Source organism: Pseudoliparis swirei, chromosome 8 (assembly GCF_029220125.1).
Source record: "Pseudoliparis swirei isolate HS2019 ecotype Mariana Trench chromosome 8, NWPU_hadal_v1, whole genome shotgun sequence".
NCBI classification, from domain to species: Eukaryota; Metazoa; Chordata; class Actinopteri; order Perciformes; family Liparidae; genus Pseudoliparis; species Pseudoliparis swirei.
The window spans coordinates 15,961,795-15,987,593 of NC_079395.1; the positions used below are offsets into that span (position 1 = coordinate 15,961,795).

General features: G+C 42.7%; 1 protein-coding gene across 1 annotated transcript; it reads left to right on the forward strand.

Moving 5' to 3' along the window:
- Positions 1–3,727: 3,727 nt before the first annotated feature.
- Positions 3,728–11,109, forward strand: LOC130197527 (solute carrier family 12 member 9-like). Its single transcript, XM_056420225.1, has 14 exons — positions 3,728–3,941; positions 4,201–4,335; positions 5,339–5,476; positions 5,551–5,651; positions 6,444–6,645; positions 6,794–6,901; positions 7,082–7,193; positions 7,427–7,584; positions 8,068–8,150; positions 8,918–9,042; positions 9,143–9,335; positions 9,423–9,597; positions 9,947–10,093; positions 10,178–11,109. The coding sequence occupies exons 1-14, from the start codon at positions 3,728–3,730 to the stop codon at positions 11,107–11,109; spliced, it is 2,823 nt and encodes a 940-aa protein (XP_056276200.1).
- Positions 11,110–25,799: the final 14,690 nt, after the last annotated feature.

A 25,799-nucleotide genomic window follows, 5' to 3' on the forward strand; every position in this document is an offset into this window, starting at 1 on the left:
CATGTTCGGTCAGTAACATTGTGTCATGCTGCGCAGCAGGTATAAGTTGGAGCGCATCCCGCTCTCGGGCTAGATAACACGTACATGCCTGCTGTGTGAGAAGGTGGGAAATCAAGTGGTGACACGACTATAAGAAGGACGCACGGCTCCTCTTAACAGTGGACACGGGGCATTTTCCACTTGGCACATTTCTTAATGGAACAAATGTCTTTAAGCGGTGAGTAGTGAGCCTCAAACTTTGGATTTGTGACAATTGAATGCTCTTCAATTGTTCTGAGCCGAACAACGGTGTGTCGCCTCAGCTTCAGCGGGTATTTGCGTGTTCGTCCAGGACTCCTGCAATTTAAAGTGAGTTTTTCGAGTTAGAGTGTGCTCACCTGTGTGCGCGGATGTGTCGGCGCGTATCACGGCAGAGCGATGCGCGTTATGGGAGCGGCGGCGCTGGGCTTAGCCCAGAAGAGTGAAGCAGCGAAATTTGTAGACATAGAAACACTCTCAGACAGCAGCTTGCTGTTACGTGCGCCTGCTGCCAGTCTGACTCCGCTGTTTTGGGTGAATGACGTCACGTGCGACCTGGAGGTGTTAACCACTTGTGTACCAAATCTTTTTTTTTTTTGGTTGAAAACATTCGGGGCTAATGAAAAAACATTCGGGGCTTTAGCCCCGGGTTTTTTAGCCTAGGGACGCCACTGGAGCAGACACATTTCAATATGGTTTGATACATTTAATTAAATGAATTATAAAAATTAAGATATTTATATTTAATGGGTGTAATACAAAATGTAGGAATACTTGTATTTATTATATTTGTTTAAGTTATATGGTGTCCATATCACTGATGTGTTTAATTGGGGACTACCCTTTGTGCATGTGCCAGATCTCGTGCTCTCAGTGTCTTTCCGTCCTTTCTCCTGACTGTGACCTCACCAGATGCAGCAAGATTAACGCAGACTCATCCCAAGATTCCCAACTAAATTACTTGGTAAGTAATTGTATTTGTTTTAGAGTTTAGAATGAACCTTGCTACTTTATTACTTGTTTCCACTACTTTTCATTACTTATTATTTTTTGGATTTGTATTACTTTTTTACAACTTTTCATTAGGCTATTACTTGTTATTACTTTGTATTGCTTTTGTATTACTTTTGTATTACTTTTTATTCCTCTATTACTTTAACTTTTTTATTACTTATTTTACTTTTTTACTTTTAATTACTTGTTATTACTTTTTATTACTTTTTTATTACTTTATGACTTTTTATTAATTTTGTATTAATGTTGCATTACTTTTGTAATACTTTTGTAATACTTTTTTTTACTTTTTAATTTATATTGAAGTTTTTATAAATTTATTACACTTTAATTTTTTACCTTTCATTAATTTTTTTACTTTTTAGTTACTTTTTATTTTTTATTACTTTTTTACATGAGTTGGAGTTGCATATAATCACTGGATGGAAAACCTTCCAACAATTTAATTGAGTTCATCCAATGAGTTTTGTTGTTGTTGAATGGGCTGCTCTGTGAGCCTCGGAAGCACAGGAGAAGAGAGGAGGCATAGTTTCGTCTTCAAGGCTTCTTCTTGAAGGTCTGAAGGTTGTAAGGGCCCTGAGCCAGCCTGGATGTCTTGGATACTTTAAACAATTAAAAAACATATTATTCAAAGAAGAAGAGCTCCCATATGCGCCTCAGTATCGACAATAAAGTTGCTTTCCAAAAGCTGCTTCTAAGAAATGTTATTGCCTGGATGGCTTTTGACCCGTAAGCCTCCAAATCAAAGCCAACCAGGCTCAGTCTGTCTTCATCTCCACTCACACACACAAACACAGTCAAAAGACATTAGGCAGTGTGTCGATGAGCATTCACACAAACTGAGTGAAAATGTGTTGATGGGCTTCTCTCACTCGTTTGCATTGGGTTCAGAGGCACTGTCCGTTTCTTGCGGTGTGGAAATATCCTGCTTTCACATACTTCTGTAGCTCTCTGGAGTGTCTGTGCCCTGAAAGTGATGATGTTATGTTGTGTGAACCCAAGCCTTCCTTCCTCAAGACAAGAAGATAGCGATGCACACTTTCCCAGTGAGACACACTGCAAGATGGATGTCATGTGATCCCTGTTTTTACATAATATATACTAAGTTGATTGGTGGATTATTGCCAGTATTCCTTTTAATTAATAATGACATTTTAAAAAGCTGCATTTGGGTATTGGGGTTTAAATTGCAAGCCTCTTTCTTATGTTCATGTTCTTTCTGTCTCATTTGTAAAACTGTGTTCATTGTTGTATTTTCTGTTCCCACCAGCAGGGGGCAGTGGTGAGTCCAGCGCTGACAAGGTCTGCGCACAGTCGAACTACAACAGACTGACCTCAGGCACAGCGGAGCGCTTCATGGTTAACCTCGGTGACGGATGCATTTTCCAGTGACACAAGAGCAACTTCAGTGGACAGTCCTTCACAAACTGGGGGATGAGTTTAAAATGTGGCACCGATGCAATAGAAGAGGAAGAACCCCCACCAGAGGAAAACATGCAGAGTTCTTCTCAGCTTGTTGATTTTCTCAAACGCCTATTGTCAACATGTTTTTCTTCTTCTATAGTGTGTGTGGCGTGTAGACTCGTTTAGAGTTTGTTTTTTAAATTACGCACTTCTCTGTTAGCCATTCATAAAGTATTTTTAAATGAATGAATCAAGGGGAAGTAAAGCTGGAGAATTGGAGGGAAAGGAAAAGTAACAATGTGTCTGCAAGGATAAGCATCATAGACACATGAATGTATGGCAGGAAGGCAGTTTGTTGGGTCCTACATGACATTTGCGAGACTTTAACGTGAGTTGAAGGTCTATGGAACCAAAACAAGCCTACAATCTGCCAAAGGCAGGTGTGTTCTTGTGTATACTTGGTAGACTACACACAGCTTCTCCAAGTTTCTTCTGGTCAAAGTCTACTTGTTTGGATTCAGTTGCTTGTGGATGAAAACTTCAGTCCCAAAACTATTACATGAAAATAGTGCAGTTTTTGCAAATCCACTGGATTGAAAACAAATCAAAGATATTTACTGAAGAATAATGCAGACTGAAACCTTGTTGCTGTATGCTTTTCTGGTATACATTTAGGAGGAACATTACATTTTATTCTCAATGCACTTTTAGATATCTCTGTTTACATTGTTGTATTCGCTGTATATGTGTCTGCTTTTTTTAAATTCAGGAAATCTATCTGAGGCATCTTTGTGAGTGTCTGTGTTTCGCTATCCATATTTTGATTTGACGTTTTTACGACACGATATATGTGAATGATGTTTATGATACAAAACCGTCGCAATAAAATATGCAATAAACTGCCACATTTATTACAATGTATATATATTTTTTTCGGTTAACGTCGGTGAGTAAGTGGTGAACGTTAAGTGTTTATATATATTTTAGATATCACAATTGGATAGTGCTATCAACATGTAAACAACAACATGTAAACAAAGTAGCCGGTGGATCAATCAATGAGAACCTGTCACTGATTGGATGAGCCCAATGCAGATGGCTACGTCATTTCTTTAATTGGCAATCATCAACGGCAGGAGGTGAGGAACCGCGCGAGAGACAATGGCGACGACGCGAGGAGCTGCGCGCGGCTCCTTGTTTTAGACGAGGACCGGGAGTCTTTGAACTGAGCACGTGCGGTTGCAACTGCGGGTGTTTTACCGTTAATTGAGTTACCGCGAGCGACTCTGCCATGTCGGAGAAAACTCCGCTCCTCCATTACCGGCTCACCAGCAGCGGCAGCCCGACGAGCAAAGATGAGTCCCTTCGCAGCGGGGCGCAGGAGGGCCGCGACGGCCGACGCTCCAGGGATAAGAGCGCGACGGCCCGGAAGCTCGGGGTGGTGTTCGGCGTGGTCACCCCCACCGTGCTGTCCATGTTCAGCGTCGTGGTGTTCCTGAGAATTGGTGAGTGACGTGAGAGGAGGGGAAACTACTTTATGAAAGTATTTCCTTTAAAAAAAGAAGAAGTTTTAAACAATTCTCCCCATAAAAGTGGGTGAAATGGGCCTCATGGTGACATCTTGGGTTTGGACCAATACTGTCCCAAATCCAAAGATATTCAGTCTATACGAGTAACTTTTATTAAATAGAAAAGCAGCATACTCTCTGAACATGAGGGTTGGAGGTTGCAAGTGATTGGATAAAGCTCTCCTCCCTTTTGTAGGTTTTGTGGTGGGTCAAGCCGGTCTCTTACAGTCCTTCGCCATGTTTCTCGTGGCCTACTTTATCATCACGATGACCGTGCTGTCCATTTGTGCCATCTCCACCAATGGGGCTCTGGATGCTGGAGGTGCCTACTGTATCCTTTACTGTGAGGGCTCTCAACTGAAGGCCCTCTGCTGCGCGGTGGAACTACACTGACCTCTTCCAATATGACAAACAGAAATATACTGGGCTGTGAATATGTATGCCACTGTTGGCTGTGATGACACATATTCTGCTCGCCCATATTCTGCTGCTTTAACATTTAACATTAATGCATTTTGGGTCAGATTTCCTCATCACACACTTTTGGAGCTTTTCTTGACTTTCATGTTTAACCTCATTCTTTGGGGGTCGAGGGGGTAAAAATGTTTTCACTACCTGAGTTCAATGACCAGGAATAGAAACTATAACTGTTTGTATTCCTGGTCATTGAACTTTCTACTTTTTAAATTGCAATGCTATTTATATAGATTCTTAAACATTTAGATATAAAATAATAACTTTGTAAATTGCCCAAAATATATATTTAAAACAAATCTAACCTAATTATCTTTGGATATTCATTAAATGTATTTAAACTCTAAATCTGTCCTTCTGTACACATGACATCTATTGTTGTATCCATCCTGGAGAGGGATCCTCCTCTGTTGCTCTCCTGAAGGTTTCTTCCCTTTTTTCCCCCTGAAGGGTTATTTGGGAGTTTTTTCTGATCCGATGTGAGGTTTTGGGACAGGGATGTCTATGTGTACAGATTGTAACGCACTCTGAGACAAATTTGTGAAATTGGGCTATACAAATAAACTGAATTGACTTGAATCCCACCAGTGGTTGAGAGCATCTGGGTTACCGCTGAGAGACTTATGCTGGAGCTTTAAAGCCGGACTTGAGTCTGATTTTAACCTGACTAATGGATTGACGGGGGTAACATGACCCCGCTCTAAAGTTTGACTCATGATTTGCTTTCCCACCAGTGACACAGGTTCCTCCTCGGTGTAAATCTGACCCTTTAAAAAAAATCTCTAACAGCCTTTATCAAGGTGAGAGATTGTGTCCAGTCATAAGTCTGAAATCTGAAAAGCCTCAACTTGGATCTCCAGACATGATCAGCCGAGCCCTGGGTCCAGAGTTCGGAGGCAGCATTGGGATCATGTTTTTCTTTGCCAACGTGTGCGGTAGTGCTCTCTACATTTTAGGGCTGGTTGAGGCCGTGATGTCCACCTTTGGCATCCCAGAGGGTAAGGGACAGCAGTTCATCAGGTCGCTGCCTTGGCTTGTGTTGATGTATTAACCCCATGTTACCGTCCCTTAGAGGGTGGTGTTGCAGAGCCCCATCAGGTGTTGCCCTGCGGATACTGGTGGTCTCTGCTGTATGGCACGGTCTTGCTCTTCCTGTGTTTTATTGTCTGCTTGGTAAGATTTAATTTGACTTCATTGTTGTCTGTCTGCTCATCTTTAACTTTGTGATATATTTTTCTGAGATGTATGTTTTGTTAAACGCAAAAACATTTAGGAACTAGAACGGGCACTGGGTAGAGCGCATACCTTCGCCGCAGCCACATTTGGGCATTAGTTGCATGCCAATTGGATAAAAATTGGCTGCGCTATGGTAAAAACAAGATTTTGACCTTTTCATGACCTTAACCTTTGACCCGATCGATCCCAAAATCTACTCAAATGGTCCCCGGATAATAACCAATTATCCCACCAAATTTCATGCGATTCGATTTAATACTTTTTGAGTTATGCGAATAACACACACACACACAAACATAACCTTCCGCATTCTTCGAAGGTAATAACTTCACTTTTTAAGCCTGTAAATGGGACGTGGCGATACCTGGCCCCCACCCTTAAGTGGTTTTTGCTAATTACGTTTTTAAAGCACTATTTTGAAGTAGTCGATTAGGATTTCAACACATTGAAATTTTATTGTACTGTTGTATGTGAAAAAGTTTGTCCAGACTGCAACTTGAGGAAAGGCCATGAATGATCACGATGGTCTTGAGATTGTGGTCGCTGCATTTCATGGAAATCTGCCTCTTGAGTGCAAAGTTGCATTGTCTTACTCAAAAAGGAAGAATCATCTAGATGTTTCCATCGACTCTAAAGATATATCTCCGGTTAAAGCCTCATCTCATAAGTTATGTTGACGTGTATAACCTAAGTCTGTAGTTCCTACATCTAACCGGCTTGTCATTACAGGTCGGTACCCACATCTATGCAAAAGCAACCTTTCTCATCGTCATCATAGTCACGGCAGTTTTGGTTACCATCTTCATCAACTTCTTCATCATGAGGCCCTTTGTGGTGACTCTGCCACACAGTTCTGGTCTTAACAGTACCAGTGTGAGCACAGCCAATTACACTGGCTTCAAGCTCCACACCTTGAAGAGCAACCTGTTGCGTAAGTAGGAACAACAAAAACAAACCTTTTTTAGATTGCTCTGTTAATTCAGGACTGAATATTTAAGCCGAAGGTACTCGGCGTGCTGGACGTCCCTATTTTGTATTGGCGGTCCCTCACGTGTGAGTGAACAAGCCTCTCCTTCTAGCCAGTTACACAGAGGACTACACCACTGGGTCCACGATGACTTTCCTCACAGTGTTCGCCGTCATGTTCAATGGCTGCACCGGCATCATGGCGGGCTCCAACATGTCGGGTAAGATGTTCAATACATTAATGGAATTGCGGGCAAGCAAAGGGTAATCACTTTTTCCATTTGGACATTTGGAGTTAAGCTTTTTACACTTAAACAATTTTTTTTTTTATAAAGGCTGAACTTCAATAAGGTGTTCAATAGATTTTTGTAATGTTGACAAAGTTTTGTTGTGATTTCCAGGCGACCTGAGAAACCCCAGCTATTCCATCCCAAGAGGAACGCTTGCAGCTGTTGCGATAACTTTCATCACTTACAGTCTGCTTAGTCTGCTGTCTGCGTGGTCCTGTGACCGGTTAGACACACACGCACGCACACACACACTGGTATTGGCTTAAATAAATGAAACATATGTACTATTTAATCTAGAGGAGCATCACAGATACTGCTTTCCTCACTTACAAATTTTACAGAATTTTTCACAAGCATTATGAATATTTATTTAAAGAGATACATCAGTTTATTTATTTGTACGTGTGGTTCTACTAACGGTTAATCTGTCATTTCATTTCTTTCCGTTATCCTTAGTCCCCTCCTCAAAAATGACTACAATTTCCTGGGAGACATCAATATTTGGCCGCCCCTCGTGACCATTGGGGTGTACTCCTCCACCATGTCTGCTGCCATGAGTAACCTCATCGGAGCCTCCAGGATCCTGTACGCTCTGGCCAAAGACGACCTGTTTGGTGAGATGTTGGCCTCCTGTCCCCAAAAATAAGACTTTCATATGAAAGAGGAGCAAATGATTAGTTTGTTGGCAGAGTAGAGTTTAATCTGAAGTGGCCTTTGACCATATCGGAAGTATTAAATTCAAAAGTTGCTTGTTTAGTTTATCATCAGGGCTAAATAGTTGATCCAAAGTGTATATGAAAGAACATCCAAATCCAGCTGGTCTTGTTCAAAGAGTCGACATTTAATATTCATCCATCTGTTGAAGGAGGCCTCATCTCAAATGTGAGACATTGACACTTTTTATTAATGCCGTCTCGTTATCCAAGTGGAGGCATGTTAATTTGAAAGCGGCGTTTGACAACGGATGGCTGGCAGCGTTTACTTTCTCTGAAGAGCGAAATCCTGCATTTGGCTGGAGGACAAGTTTCTGATTGTTTATCTGATTTAATACCATGAGCACTAACTGAGTGGCTTTAGGTAATGTGTTAAATCTACAGGTGGTGTGCTGGCTCTGGTGAGGAAGACGTCTCTGAGTGGGAACCCCTGGGCCGCGGTGCTCGCCTCCTGGCTGCTCGTACAGGTCGGCTAGTTCAATGTGACAGTTTCACGAGTCTCTGCTCTCATAGCGTTGAGTAACTCTGCTTTAGTCCACTAACGGTCACTTCTCTTTCGCAATCCCTTCTGGTCCAGTTTGGTCTTTTGCATGTTTATTTTAGTGACCTGGTACCCCACCTCCCCCTGTGAAGGGGCTTTTTAGCAACACAAAATGGATATTTATTCGTACTAATACGCATTGACTTCATACTTATGAACCCTTAAACGACAAACAAATATCGCAGCTGAATGGATAAACTCTCAGGTGTGGTTCTACTGGGCCTTCACCTACCAGTCCACGGTGAAAACACTTTAAACTTTATTTCAGTTTTGCTGGCATTTGTATCATCAGAACATTAGAAGCTTGAGGTTTTGCCTGTGAGACGGCTAAAGTCATCTTTCACTAAGATTGCCTCATTTTACTACTTTGCCACATCACATTAACTTGATGGAAAGATTTTAAAATTACTACAAAGTCTGTATAGTTATTCAAACCAGTGAAGCTGTTCATCAAGGCGGTTTGTATTGGGGTCAAGGGTCATCCAGAAGTCTGATGCTACTTTTATAGTCTAGATATGAAGGCCTATTGTTTGGAGACTTTGTTCTCAGTAACACCAAGGTAGTGTCTACCAAGGGTTGCACATAATTATTACACCTTAATTATCCATTTTAGAAATTGTAGCTGCAACCTAAATTAGATCCAAGATCGATATTAAATGTGTAAGCCTCATGAATGTTCATCTCTTCCACCAGGTGGTGCTATTTGCGGGTAAATTGAACACCATTGCAAGTATTGTGACCATCTTCTTCCTGTTGGTCTATGCGGCGGTGAACCTGGCCTGTTTGGCTCTCGAATGGGCTTCTGCACCCAACTTCAGGTATGCTGCAGGATACCGGCAGGCTTCATGTGGAGTTCATTTGCACAATTGTGGTTTTTTTATTTTTTTTAAAGTAAACTTTCACTCTTTTTTCATTTAGACCCTCATTCCGATGCTTTACATGGCATACCTGCGCTCTGGGAATTCTTGGTTGCCTGGTCATGATGTTCCTGATCAATGCAATTTATGCATTTGCCAGCATCGCCTTCATGCTGCTGCTGTTGATGCTGATCCACTACCTCGGTCCCATCAGCAACTGGGGCTACATCAGTCAGGCGCTCATCTTCCACCAGGTGTCACAAACGAGCCCTCTGCCTCACTGAAGCGACAGTGTGATTCAAGTTTGCGCGAATGATGACGTTGCAACTTTATTCACTCAGGTGCGCAAGTACCTGTTGATGTTGGATGTGCGTAAGGACCATGTGAAGTTCTGGAGGCCTCAGCTGCTGCTGATGGTGGCGAACCCTCGCAGCTGCACCAATCTCATGACTTTCATTAACGACCTGAAGAAGAGTGGCCTGTTGGTACTGGGACATGTACAGCTGGGTTTACTGGGTAAGAAGTGTGTCATACTAAAGCTACACAGAGTTTTGAGAAGTGGCTTTTTTTTTTAAGTTAGTAGCTTACCTTTGTTAAACTTGTCTAGCTTTAAATTAGTCCCAAGAAATGTTAAAGTTGACACGGGGAAAAAAGTGTCACAATATACATTTACACTTTTTAACCTGGACTTCAGTATAAGCCACGTCTCCATCGGTCATATTTTCTCCCAAATATACTTAGATACACTGCAGCCTTTTGCTGAAAGTGATTTTCTGGTGTTGGAAACGTGCAACAAGCAGACTCATAATAAGATGTTTCTCTTTCCAACACATTAATTTTTTCCTCCGTCCTTGTGGTTCTGTAGATGGGTTGCCCTCGGATCCTCTGCCCAGCTGTTATGACTCCTGGCTTTCTCTCGTGGACCATCTCAACATCAAGGCCTTTGTCAACCTCACCCTGGCAGACACCGTCAGACATGGAGTTCAGAACCTGCTCTTCATCACAGGCTTTGGTAGACACGTTTCTATTGCTGCTGTATGAGGTTATCATTTACGGCTGTTCTTAACACGCATTTCATAAATCTGTTTGTTTCTAGGCGGAATGAGGCCAAACACGCTTGTCTTGGGATTCTATGATGACTGCACCCCTCAAGATGACCTCCAAGGTAAAATTCTCCTGTCATCAGGACCTGGCCTCGACCCGGCGTCTCAATCCATCGACCCCCGAGAGGCGTGGTCTCCCTTCTTCCCTAACGTGCGCTGCACTGAGGAACTCAAAGACCTTCCGGTCGATGAATACGTGTCGGTCATTGCTGACGCCGTAAAAATGGGGAAGAACGTGACACTGGCTCGTTACTTCAACCAGTTCAACCGCGAGGAGGTCTTGGAGTCGGGCAGGAAGATCGGGGGCCACAGGAGCGCGACGGGACCCTTTGTTGACGTGTGGCCCCTGAATCTGCTCCAACCAGACAGCCGCGGGTACGTCGACATCTGCTCGCTGTTCCTCCTGCAGTTGGCCTGCGTGCTTCAAGAATCCCGTGCCTGGAGCCAGGCGAGGCTCCGCCTCTTCCTGTGTGTGGAAGCTAGTTCCAGTGCGACCGAAAAGGAGGAGGGGGAGAAGAAGCTGCGGGTGATGCTGAAGAAGCTGCGGATCTCGGCGAAGGTGCAGATGGTGGCGTGGGACCACGTGGTGGCGCTGCACTGGCGGAGACAAGCGGGAGAGAGTCTGGTCGAGTCCGCTCGCAATAACTACGACAGGAGGCCGGGGCAAGACGAGCACGAAGACGGCATCCTCATGTTTCCCAATAACGACGCTCTGCTGACGGACGAGTACATCTGCGCCGTCAACCATCTGATTCGTAGACACGGCGCCCCTCGGCCCGCTGTGCGCTTCCTATATTTGCCGCGGCCCCCGGCAGACACCCGGCGGTATCGCGCCTACCTTCACCAGGTGGACGTGTTGAGTCGAGACCTGGGCCCAACGTTGCTCATTCACGGGGTCACTCCTGTGGTCACTACCGACCTCTAACGTGTTGATCCATCCACACCCCTGATCTGGTCGTGTTGGTCTGTGGGACTGAGCCGCTTGCCATCAATGTTTCTATAAACGTGTCATTCAAGCCGTCGACCACATGAGACCTGACGACCAGTTTTCTACTAGAGTCATCCCCACGTCTGTGTTTCTACGCTTTGTCTGCCTTGACATGACCTTCAGGGGTCATGGCTTTGAAGTTTACTTTGGTTGGGTATTGAAAAGTACGAGTTTTAAGCTATTCAGTCCTCACTTGGAGAGATGGTGCCTAGAAGTGTATGATTTGCACATTGTTGGGTGGAAGGGGGAGGGGCCCTTGTAGTTCACGTGTGTCAGTGTGAGGACAGTGCATTTGTCTGGCCCATGCATTTGGGAAAATATTGTTTTGCTCACGGATCTTGAACATTTTTGTACATGTATAAATGAATTTAATAAATTGTATTAAATCACTACTTTTCTACAATTTATTAAGATATGAGGAGAGAAAACACTATCGGTTAAAGATATTTCTAAATGTGTCTGTCCACCGAGAGCCTGCAGAGGGCGCTGTACGCCCAGTGAGACCTGCTGGACATGGGGTGCCTCTACCTGGCTGCTCACTGCAGTAATGGAGCTAATGCCAGATTATAAATCTGTACTTGGAACATCTAGGTTAGTTGTTACCTTCGCATTGAAAATGCGGAAGGTTATGTTTTGATCGCCATTTATTTATCGCATAACAAAAAAAGTTTTAAACCGAATCGCATGAAATTTGGTGGGATGATTGGTTATTATCCGGGGACCATTTGATTAGATTTTGGGATCAATCGGGTCAAAGGTCAAGGTCAAAATCTTCTTTTTACCGTAGCACGGTCAATTTTTATCCAATTGGTATACAACTAATGCCAAAATGTTCATAATTCAATGCCCAATCTTGTGATATGCGAAGGTATGTGCTCTACCGAGTGCCCGTTCTAGTTTCTAATGTTTTCTCTCAAACTATCCGTCGGACTCGGACCAGTACTGGTGGCGCTTTCGCTGACAGGCTCTCATAATGCACTAAATTAATATTTAGTCAGAATCTACTTGTTTGCAAAATGGTGAGCGGCAACGTTCACAAGTGTGTTCTGTTATAAATTGGGCTTAATTAATGGGTAATATTGGGTATGTGTGGCTTCTTAACTCCACACGTTTTCATATATTAAACTTTAAGTTTGCTTTTCTGTAATTTAAGCCCGTGTTACCCTGACTATTTGAGCAAACATGATATTAAACCGACCGGGTGTCATCTGGTAAATGACATCAGTCGAGTGCCTGAAGGGTTCAGGCCTTAGACGAGCCGGGCCCAACCGTATCTTGAAATTCCTTCCTAATGCGTTCACCTTCCAGGTCTAAGAAACACAATGTTCCACTTATGTTAATACAATCTGGTTGGTCTCATCTGGGGCGGCCTTATTGGAGCGTTGGTTGCACTAAATTGAAAACCACCTGAGACTTGGTGCGGCGGCAGATGACGAGGCGACGCCATCTTGTGCTTATGTCACGTTTGGTTGGAGAACATTCCATGAGTTTGCACATCGCAAAGATGGCACTCACAACCTGCATGTGTGAAGGAGTGTGTTCACAGATGGAGGCGGAGCGCGATAAAGAGGAACCACGTTCAGGCGAACAGGAAACACGGGCATCTCTCTGTCACGCATTCAAACAACGGGACAAGTACGAACTACAATCCCATCCAGGGACACAAAGTGTTCGATGGCACTTTACAAACACTGCTTTTCTTATACAAGAACAATTAGATCATGTTACCCTTTCCTTTATAAAGAGCAGGAGTGAAGGTTTACATGCGACGTGGAAGAGGAGCGGGACCAGAGTTCAGTGGGAGTTCTGCACGTGTGCTGGCTGACTAATGCTTCATTGATTTTGACTTCTGTTGTTGGGGTCGGGATCCTCAGGCTTGAGACGTGGAAACGAGTCTGATCGATCTGCAAGTCCTCATCAAACCGCCTGTGATCGATGGGAGGGAGTGAGCCATCGAAGGCGTCTGGGCCTACTGTCACCATCAGTCCGACTCGGAGCAATAAAAGACTGACCCGCTGACCTTTGGGTCACTCCATTCCTCCAGCAGACTGTGGCCGATGACATCGTTTGATGTAGCCAAAGGATTTCTGTCCTCCGCCTTTCAAATCGTGTGCAGCACCCTAATGTTTGCCATGATGGTGACGCTGAAAACTTCTGCTCCCTTTTTTTTTAATTATTAGGTTTTAGGGCTTAAAAGTTTGCTCACTTGACGGGGGTCTCAATTTTGATTTTCTGGCCCCTTGACTAACAATATGTTGACAAACCATAAACACAACACCATACCTATACCGATATATGTCCACTGGTTATGGTTTCATGCACAAGCAGCCACCTGCTTTAGGTTGGCATGAAAACTAACCTGGCTAATACAAATAATCGTTGGCAGTCCAGCGTGGCGGCGGCGGGCAGCAGCTCCTTCTGACGAAGAGACGACGCCATCTGCCGCTTATGTCACATTTGAGGCAGAATTCCACGGGTTTTCATCGAGTGCTGACACCCGCCTTCGTGACGCTGACGACCTGCATGTAGAAGGGAGCGTGCTCAGAGGCGGAGGCCTGAGTGCAGCACAGGCAGCTGAATCCCTTCTGAGTGAAGAACTCTCTGTGTTTGTGTTGTTGAGTCGTACAGAACAGTATTGAAAGAGAAATAAACAGGTGTATCCCTCTTGAAAAAATTACTTATAGTCTGAGAAAGATATATAAGTTTTGTTAATATCTGGCAGCCTTATTTGGAACACATGGATACAACGCTAACGGTATCATACTGAATATTTGAAGCTCTGAATTATGCACTGTGTGATTGCGGTATCTCTTCTGTGTCATCATCCTATGCACCAACCTTTTTAATTACATTTTTTCTTCTCTATGGTGGGGGGGAATTATCTATTTACTTTTAATTTTGTACTTGTGTATTTTTTTTTTCTTTTCCTAACTTGCTGTGTAATTTTCTGTTTAATGTTTGATGTATTATGCTCTGCATGTTCTCTTGCACTGTGAAAATATTTGGAAAATTAAATATATATTTAAAAAAATTAAAAAACAGTATTGAAAGTTATTTTTCTGGTAGATGGGGGAGAGGTGCATTAAAGCATAATGTGACACTGCCTTATCTGTAAGGTCATGTATATATATATATATTGATATATATTTATATATATTTATATATACAGGACTGTCTCAGAAAATTAGAATATTGTGATGAAGTTCTTTATTTTCTGTAATGCAATTAAAAAAACAAAAATGTCATGCATTCTGGATTCATTACAAATCAACTGAAATATTGCAAGCCTTTTATTCTGATTTATTGCTGATTATGAAAACTCATATATATATGTATAAATGTATAATATATATATATGTGTATAATATATATATGTATAATATATATATATTATATATATGTATAATATATATATAAATATATATGTATAATATATATATATATATATTATAAAGCATTACCCATGTTTCTAACTCAGTTTGTTTGGTTCGTTATGTCATCACTCGCGCTCTGAAAATAGCAGCAGCTCACTGACGTAGTTCAAAGTGCTGTTGCTTCATGCCAGAGTGGGAGGAAGGCTGTAGACTTCTTTCTTTCTTTTTGTTATCCTGTGGTAGTGCACGCCTCTTCCTCCTACAGCCTCTATGTATCAAGTTATTAGTGAACTTTGATAAAACTTACATTTCAATGCCCAAAATACAAGATATATATACAGATGTATATTGGTGATTCGGGATGCCAGTTTTGTGGTATTATGCCATTACAGGCCCACATGTATGTCAAAAAAACTACATATTTAACTTACTTTTAGCAGAATTGATGGGTCAAGGAAAAGGGGTTTTAAGACTCAAGTGATCATGTGACTAGTTCAACAGGTCTAAAGTATAAAGACTTGTAACTGTGGTGTATATGTGTTTGTCTGGTCTTTCTGTTTAATCTGTGCTTTTATTTGATAATATTATTCCTAAACTGTATTGCTCTCATGTTGCTAAATTGCTAAACCATTGGATGATCACATGACCCGATGGGGTCAGCACCATTCCAGCTGAGTACCACCCCTCTGGGCTCCAAGACGGTCACCCCGTCGGTGTTCGGCGCAGACCCCTTGCAGGGGGATCCTCTTCCTCCGTCCGCGTGGCGTCTGAGCGAAACAACAACAAGTGATACTGACGAACATGGCAGCTGGTCCGCTCCGCCCACTCAACCCGGGGCTGCCCTTGTTCTCCATCGAGGCCTCTGCTCACGTCACCGTCACACTTTTATTTTGTTTCAATTCCAGGCATCAAAGAAGTGAAGCGCTTGCGTTTCATTGTCACTTCCTGGATATTCACATTCCTAATCCAGTGACAGGTTAGGCCGCCTGCGTCACCGCCTGCGTACGGGATGGATTAGCACAAGGCTCGTTTCCAGTGGCACTCGGGTGGGGAAAAAACACTTCTATTTTAATTTCAGTCTGATGGTGACGCCCAAAACTTAAGCAGCAGCAGTTCACACGTACGTAGATGGCAGCCGAACATCAACGTCACTTTAGCTATAAAAACCTCTTGTCAAAAGCAAACAGTCTCGACCGCCATGTGTTTACATCTCTCTCTCCGTCTCTGTCTGTTGGTCTCACATGGAGGTGTGAGGAAAAGAGGATGTGACGGAGCTGAGGCCGTTGAAACGCATGCGCTGCACATGCTACACACTTCTCACCTTTCCTCTGTGCATGCACAGGCTCAGCCTGGTGCAGAGCACAGGGCCACCAGAACCTGCTGCCATCTGGTGCCGGCGGGTTTCTCATGTGGGAGCTGTAGAGATCACGCTCCACCGACTGCTCCTTCTTGAAGGAATCCAGACAACAACCGTGAGCTTATTTGTTCGGTTTCTTTTCAGCGGTTTCAAATCACAGTATTGGAATTAGATGATGGGATAGATGCCAAACAAGATTGTTATAGATGTCTAATATCATTAATTAGACATAACTGATCCCCCACACACACACCTATACAAATGATGCATGTTCAGAACTTTTTTTCGTGGCTTTTGTTCACGAAAACGAGGCTATTTACTGGACAGATGCAAATGTATTTTAAAAAACGTAATTATTGAGAAGTGGGCCGCACGGTGATGAAGTAGTTAGCGCTCTCGCCTCACAGAAAGAGGGCCTCGGGTTCGGTTCCTCGGTCGGGGCGGTCCTTCTGTGTGGAGTTTGCATGTTCTCCCAGTGGCAGCGTGGGTTCCCTTCGGGTTCTCCGGCTTCCTCCCACAGTCCAAAGACATGCAGTCAGGTTAATTGGACTCTAAGTTGCCCGTAGGTGTGGATGTGAGCATGAATGGTTGTCTCTCTATGTGCGACCTGTCCAGGGTGAACCCTTCGCCCAATGTCAGCCGGGATCGGCTCCAGCGCCCCGCGACCCTAAAGAGGGATAAGCGGTTTGGATAATGGATGATAGATATGATGGAGAAGTGATGGTTCCTTCCACTAATCTGCCTGTTCCCGACGATCAGTTCATGCAAAGCGTCTCTCCAGAGCAGATGGCGAGGCCGTGTCGCAGCAGTGCTTCGAAATGTGTGACTGGAGGTCGGCATAGTGTGAGAGGTATGCTAATTCTACACGAGTGAATAAGGATGGAAACACGTTGGCCTGGTTAGAGACATGATTGGGGTCCTTCGGGTCACACATTACTCGTCCTACAGCAGTGGTTCTGTGTTTGCCGCGGCAGTTGATAGTTAACAGGGGTTTACGGTTGCATTAAAAATAGGAATATTTCATCTGGAATGTGGTTTATCGAACTTACGTTTACCGTTTGTTATAGGATCAGTATTTTAGGAATTATGGATGACTATCTGAAAATACCGTAAAAAACATACTACCAAATAAGCTATAGTTAGTGAAACTGATTCAAAATACAGTAAACCTTATTGTTATCACTCACTCGTAATATTGAGACATTTCATTGTCAGAAGTTATCATTGATTTGCATAATTAATAGATTTTCCACCTGATACTTCATTCAGAACTCTGTCCGTGTTTACGCCTCTTACTCATGAACTATTCAACCTTTTGAAAAGTGTTTGCAGTGGATGAAGCAGATTGCCAAAATAAGTGACTCAATATTTTGGACAAACGAGAAAAAACATTTATTGATATTGCCGTTATCAATTTGACCAATGTGTGTTCCACACACACACACACACACACACACACACACACACACACACACGCGCGCGTACTGTAAACCCTCCAGAATCGTTCACATGGGAATAAAGCCAAAGTCCAAATAAACAAATAGTGATGAACTAAAGTTCTGGTCTGTTCTGATCCGTTTGACTGGGCTGAGCTGAGAGCCCAGGAGGCTCTGAGAAGCAACACTGTCCACCCGGCAGCATTTGACATGCCGCCCACAGAGGACACGAGGTAATGCAAACCACAAAATCTATAAACACAACCACTCAATATGATGAAAGGTCCATCGCGCATTGTTAAACTGAAATTGGAATAATGAGCGCTGGCATCTGTCAACAAAGCAAGGTCAGCAGCTAAACTAGAGGGACACAATTTAAGTTCACCGCTGGCTAGTGAGAACTGTTGGACTGAAATTTAATTTGTCAATGTTCATTTATTTTGCTTTCTGTGAGACTGTCCACCAAAAGCTTCTTGTCTCCTTCCTCTCCCTTTAGCAAGGCATTACAGTTCCCTGTGTTGGATGCTCTTCACTGTGGCCCTGTGCATTAGCCCCTTAATGCCAACTGCGTTCTTCATATATTCTAGAGGCATGCCACCCATGTCCAGCCATAGTGCCAACGTTGGAGTGGTTTTAAAAGCGAGAGAAAGGCAGCTCGGTGTGTGGTTTATAGATGGTGGCCCAAACAAACTGGGAACCAGGGAGTAGGGGGTCCTAAGGCCTACCCAGCCCCACAGTATCGCCCAGGAGGAAGCGGCTACAAATGCACACTTTTACTTTTTTCAACAATAACATATAAGAATTTAAATTAAATATTTGATTGTAAAAATTGATTTTGTGTTTCTGTGTTGTTTCTTCTCTTCTGTGTCCTGCCCCCAGAAGTCCAAACCTCTGTCTGCTATTGCTGGGGTAAAATGGTATGATGTTATTGGATATAAGGGTGGCGACACATTAGATCACAGCACTGATTAAATCCATGATCTACTGTTATATGACTTATTTTCTGCAGACTCAGGTAACATGTCGGATTATGCGAACGATTACGCACCAGACAGTTCACCCACATTGGACACACACGCGCGCGCGCGCGTGCACACACACACGGTTTCCACGTGAAAGCAGCGACGTGCTTATGTGAACAGACAGACGGCGCCGCCGCCACCGCCCTCTCGTGGGCTCACTGGTTCCCAGCGCCGCGGGGCGGAGGGAAGCGGTTCCCTGAGCCAATGGGCGCAGAGCTGTGGAAGGAGGCGTGGCTCGACTTGAGTTAAGCGCCCTCGCTGGAGGATCCCGGGGCAGAGTATCAAGAAGTGAAGTGTTAGAAACCAGCAGCCCGGGATCATAACGAGCTCCAAGAACAAGACGTTCATCACGGAGACAGAAGAGCACCAGGAGAAGGGTTGTCTTTATTTGAGGTTGGTGTCATTTCACTTCTATGTGCGCGAGCTGTAACGTGTCAGTACATGTATACCGCTGTCAGTGTGAGACTCAGTCGACAGGACCTTGTTTCTTTTAGTGCTGTAGGGAGGAATGCCACTGGTGGCCAGGACTCTGTGGACATCACTATGTTTACATTGACTTGTAACATTGAATTATTTATTAATGGAGCTTTGGCCCGTTTACAAAGAAGGATGTCTGAATAGGCTTCCTTCCCCCTGGTGACTGGAAAGGAAGGATGGAGGATGGCTAACCATGGCAAAGGTCATTTAGACTCGTTCATCTCGGAGTTGCAATCAGCAAACTATTGTCATGTGTCATAGCTGCAGTACTTATTCAAAGGCCTGTGATTGCAGCATTAAGGGAGCAGCTGCTTTTGTTCTCATTATTGTGAAGTAAATTTTACTCGAGGATGGAGAGGATACTGTCAAAGAATATTACGTTTTCAGGTTCTCTGAATATATATAAATATATATTCCTGTGAGTTAGTGGCTCTGATTCACTCGTTGAACCCTGTTGGAGCAACTGAAGGAAAATAAATAACGCCTTGGGTGGTGTTGGAAGATGCAGTGCAGTGGGAAGTGTGCAGAGTGAATCTGATCTATCATGAAAGTATATACTGTGTAAAAGCACTCTGGCATGCACAAATGAGGATGGGGTGTATTAGAATGAGTGAGAACTGCATGATGAGGGAAAATAACGATGAGACAGAGGAAGATTATGAGGCTCCCTCCTTTCAGAAAACTCATTATTCACCATAATCAACATTTAGTTTCCAACCCTGATTCAAATCTTGACTTAAATGCTTCAGAGCGGTTCAGACAAGTGGTTCTGACTGTACATCAGAGACTCACCTGCAGGGCTCTGCAGGGGTTAAACCCCGCTGTCTGCTCTGAAAAAAAAAAAAACACTTTTTTTGGAGCAGCATTTATGAATTGACTGTCTTTCTTGAAACAATTTTTGGGATGTGGATGATGCATTGTGCAAAAACCCGCCATGTTTTTTGGATTTTTTTTTTTTTTTCAAAAAGCACAATATAATATGTAATAAATATGTGTGAATTGATTTGATTGGATTTCACTAAATAATATTATGTTGTTTTATATTTGTTTGAGACACAAATTATCATAATTATCAGTCATATATAGGAAATTCATATAACCTGCAATGCATAACCTGCAATGCACACACGTATATATTCTAACAATCTATCCGTATCAACCCTCTCTTCCCCTCAACAGATCCTGTAGACCTCTTTTCCATTGTTTCTTTACCATCTATTACGTTTATTAAGACTGAAACCTGGAATGAGGTCCAATCAGACCTGGTCCAAGTCGCAGCACACGTCCAAGCCCCACCGGCCCCACGGCACTGGCCGCTGACTCCAAGCCCTACAGGCAGCGGTGCCCAGGGGAGGGACGCCGGGGGGGGGGCAGGGCGGGTGAGCGTGATCGGTCGAGAAGGTCGGGGCGGGAGAATTTTCACGTTTGTTGACATTCTTCATAGTTTTTGTCATTCTCTTAGTGTGGGCTGTCTTGTTCTTGCATACACCGGCTACACTTCTCTTACATTCCACCGCCACACGCTCATGGTGTACCGTGCGAGGAAGTTCACCCCTCCAAAATAGAGTTGGTTCGGTCCTTAGCCGTCTTTTCCAAAAAGTTCTCTCAGCTACCGATAGCTGGGCCGGCCCGACCGCAACGATACGCGTCAGGCAGGAAGAGGGCAGGAGGGGAGGAAAAAGCCAGGTTGAAAAAAAGAAAGGCATTGGAGGAGGATGCTGCTAAATGTGCCAAGCTTACAGATTTATTTTCAAGAGGACAAACACAAGTGGCAACTGGTAAAGAGAGACAAAGGCCTAATGATTAGCAACATAACTATTCGGCTAACGTTGTAGCCTTGATTAATATCATTGTAGCGTTGTCAACCTATTCCCAAGCAAAATATTAAATTGAATTAAAATATTAGCCTTTTTATATCACCCAAAATATGGCGATCCATAGACTTTGTAAATATTATGCAAATATTGATATATACTATTGATATTGATTGATATTGAAGTATGCAGTACAGTTTTTCTCCATTGCTTTGGCTCAATTCTTGAAACAGAAATTACATTCTCAAAGATCTTAGTGCATTTGGTAAAATAGCATATATGGTTCAGCACAACCACATAGATCCCCTTCAAAAGGTCATATCTCACCCAAAACAGTTAACTCAAGCTTCAAACCCAAATCATTTTCTCATAAAAATAGTCAGTGCCCCCAAAATGAAAACTTCCTTCTCATTGCTGTGGCTCATCTCTCTCGAAAAAAAAAGGACATTCTCAAAGCTTTAAATACATTTGCCAAAATAACCTAGATGGTTTAGCAAAACAATATGGCACACCTGCAAAAGGTCATATCTCTCCCAAAACACACAACTCATCAGTCAAAACTCATTCCTTTTCTCATACAAATAGTCAATGTCCCCAAAATAAAAAGTCCCTTCGTCATTGTTTAAACACTGCAGGTCAAAATGTTTAGATGTTTTGTCAGTATGGCAGTGGACCATAGAAATATCCCTCATGTGCACATTTCAATCTTGGCTTAGTCCTTTGACACTGAATGGTTACTGTAGGAGATGTTTTCTTTCCAGAATACTATGTGTATCAAACAGAACAAAGATTCATTCAAGAGGAGCCAACAAGGTTTCCCATCACATACTGTATTGCACTTATACTGCCATGGAAATTCTTACAGTAATTGCAAAACAGAAACAGAAAATGTGTACAGCAAAAAATAGTGTCAAACAAAAAGCACATAAAAAATAAAATTAAGTATAGCCTACCCGACTGTAACAAAACATACAGTAGGAAAGTAAAGCAAAGCTGGAGTTCAAAGCTGGAGTTCATCCTCACTCTCCTGCTCAACATCGCATCTGATGTTCTCCCTTGCGATGCAACGGGGGAAGAATCGCCGTGCATGCAACCATCCCCTGCACTGATCTGCTGTGACATCGGCACAAGCAGCATCCATTGCCTGGAGAAGGGACCTCTGGTTTAAAGCCCGATGCTCATACACCCTCCACCACCACGCACCCTTGCTCCTCTTCCTCTTCTTCTTCCTCCTCTTCCTCGAACAGGCAGTTGTCCTTGTTCGTTTACCTGGCCAGGTGCTTCCATGTTCATACTGTAAACTGTACTGAACTTTGTCACGCCCTAGATATTTGATGGAAGCATTTATACTCCTGGATAGCACCTGTCAGCTAACTAAAATGACTGTGTGATTGGTGATCGGATGTGAGAAACTCCCCCTTAATTAGTAAAGTTCTAGTTGAACCTGAAAATGAAGCCGATGATCCAAGAGATCCATATTACAGTATATAGCATGATGTTTTTCATGGTATTATGTGCCTGAACGATTTTGACAGAGGAGTGAACTATTGTGCAGGTGATGATGTAAACAAGGAAATTATGCCAAGATGTTTTGCAGAGAACAACCACTTGACTGAGAAGCAACAGTCAGTTTAGACCAGCCAGATGTATTCAATTGGTAATTGGGCTAACTGAAGGCAATTGTACCAAACCGTTTGCACAGATGTGCTAAATCATTTGAAATGTGTGCAAGCTGTAGGCAACTGTACTTGTCATTTGCAAGGAGTTTCTAAAACAATTGCAATTTGATGAAAGGAATGAGAAATTCAAATCTGTTGTGAACAAGTGCCCGTGGTTTGGAGGTTTGCACGAGTTGTTTTGAGAATGTCATTTCTGTTTCAAGAATTGAGCCAAAGCAATGGAGAAAAACTGTAATATGACTCTTAATTTTTCTTTGTAGCTTCGGAGCAGCAGATAAGACAGTCTCCTGCTGAAAATGATGAGCCCGACATTTGCAATGAGGAGGCCATGACGACAGGGACAGGTAGAGGGGATAACAGAGGAAACGATATGAATTAAAGTTATATATTCTAAGAAAGAGCAGTATATGACAGTACTTGATGAACTAATATGCATTGTTTGCTCATTAGTGTGTGTAGTAAAGGAGTAAATCACCACTATATAATACTCATGCAGAAAAATGATAATGACCATGACAATGACCATGACAATGACCATGACGGCCCCCATGAGGTCTCACTCCAACAAATCTGGCCTACTGCCTAATCTGAGTCTGACACCCCTGCTATGCCCTTCTGCCTTTTTTAATGTTATGCATATTTGTTGTTAACTTCTCATCTTAAGTGGATTATTATTGTTGTATTTAACCTTTACATTATGTGTTGGACCATGGTATTAATAAAAGAACTACAGGATAGTAAGAGCTGAACTGTTGCTTCATTTATCCAATTTCCACTACCATGAAAATAGTGGGCTGGTCTTGAGCCTGAAATTCCCGGGCTGAAAAGTGGCCCCACTCCGGCCCTGCACACTTACCTATACACACTTATATCTACACACACATACACACACTTACCTCTACACTCAACTACAAACACTTACATCCACACACACATACACATTTACATCTACACACACTTACATCTACACACACCTACACACACTTACATCTACTCACACATACACGCACTTACATCTACACACACATACCTCTACACTCACTTCCACACACTTACATCTTCACACACATACACTTACCTCTACACACACATACACACTTACCTCTACACTTACCTACACACACTTAATTACACACACACACACTCACACCTAGACACACACACACACTTACACTTAGACACACACTCACACCTCGACACACACACACACTTACACTTAGACACACCCACACACAAGTCAATAATGCACGGCCAATGAGGCAGGAGGCCAGGCCCAGGTCCAGGCCCAGGTCCGGCCAAGGGCCGGGAGCCAGAACCGGCTCACAGCCAGGTCCGATGGGCCCTGTGAGGCGAGAAGGCACAAAGACTCCGGGGAGGAAGCAGTTAGTAATGTGTGATGGAGAGATGTAAATTCATCCATAAGGAGAGAGAGAAGAGGAGAGGTGCTCAGTGTATCCTAGACGTCCCCCAGGAGCCGATCAGCCTCTAGCAGCATCTCTAGGTCTGGACCAGGTGAACCTGACTCAGCACTAACTTGAAGACCATCAAGAGGGAAGTCTTCAGGCTCCATGAGGGGACTGTGTCTGCCTCCAGGACTGAAGGTGGAGCTGGTTCCATCAAAGAGGAGAAGCTTGATACCTGAAGGCTCTGGCTCCCATCCTACTTTTTAGGACTCTAGGAACCACGAGTAGCCTCGCATTTAGTCATTACTTTACTTTCTTACTTACAGTGTTACATATCTCCCTGTGTGTGTTTAAAAAAAATTTCATAATAAATTAATAGTTAACACAGGTCATTTGGATCGTGGTCCATGCCTACTACCAACTAGTCATATACTCTGTCAGATTCATTGATTGTGTTGTTACTGTGTTTTAATTTGTGTGTCATGATTCCTTCTGGTCACATGACATCTATTGTTCTCTCCATCCTGGAGAGGGATCCTCCTCTGTTGCTCTCCTGAAGGTTTCTTCCCTTTTTTCCTATGAAAGAATTTTTTGGGAGTTTCTCCTGATCCGATGTGAGGTCAAAGGTCAGGGATGTCTGTGTACAGATTGTAAAGCCCTCTGAGGGAACATTTTAATTTGTGAAAATGGGCTAAACAAATAAACTAAATTGAATTGAATTATAGAAGTCAGACATGGCCTCAAAAACTGAACTACCAAAGAGACGTGTAAATTAATTAAAACTCATACAGCTCCTCATCTTTTCCTGGTCCGATAATAATCCGAGTGCCGTGCAGCATTTACAGATTGAGGATTATAGATGTAATCCTGTTATAATCTGTGTTTCTCAGAGTGAGCACTTTCTTTCCAGCCAAATTATTGTGGATAACTTTGAGCAAGAACATTTATGGAACAAAAAAGCACAAAAATCGTGAAGATTTTTATTATTATTATTATATTGAAGCCACCCTCCATTTCTAAATGAGTTTTGCTTTTGGTTCAATCCCTTGGATTGTTTGAGCTTCATGTGCATGATGTGAAAACCACAGACCACCGAGGAAACACTTCAGGGAGCTCAGAGACATCTTGTGATCCGGATGACATCACTTTGTTTTGTAGTCTTTGAAAAAAACATACATTAGCATGTTTAAACATTCTGGCTTTTTTAATTCATGGATAAACATTTGAGACACAAATTACCATTTAAAGTAGAGTATTTTATTATTATTTTTAGACCATCACAAAACTTCAGCTTCAGCTGTGGCAAAAATACTGTCTATTATCATAAACAATAAAAACATTAAGCCAGGTACATCAGAATATTATAGTTAAATCATGAAGGAGTAATACTTTGACAATACCACCTCTTATGGAGGTCTCCACCGTCATGTCTCCCCGGTGTGAACCGCTCAGCACTGTGCGTCCCGATCAAAACAACCCGAGAGAGGCACTTCTGATTGGCCAGTTCAGGGTCAGCTGACCCGAGCCATAGCCGGAAGTTGTGGAAGCAGCGATATCGACGTTGCAAGTATTTTGTCTAACAGTTTCACATTGTCAATAATAACTAGCAAAAATGAACAGAAATAAAAGCCCAAAAAATTAAAAATAGAAACGTAAAGAAATAATCAACAAAATACATACACTATATATATATAAAGGAATTTGTTTTTAAATAAATCTCTATTTATATATATAGAAATATAGATGTATATATTAAAAAAATATAGATTTACGTATATACAGGACTGTCTCAGAAAATTAGAATATTGTGATGAAGTTCTTTATTTTCTGTAATGCAATTAAAAAAACAAAAATGTCATGCATTCTGGATTAATTACAAATCAACTGAAATATTGCAAGCCTTTTATTCTGATTTATTGCTGATTATGGCTTACAGCTTAAGAAAACTCAAATATCCTATCTCTAAATATTAGAATATCATGAAAAAGTATACTAGTAGGGTATTAAACAAATCACTTGAATTGTCTAATTAACTCGAAACACCTGCAAGGGTTTCCTGAGCCTT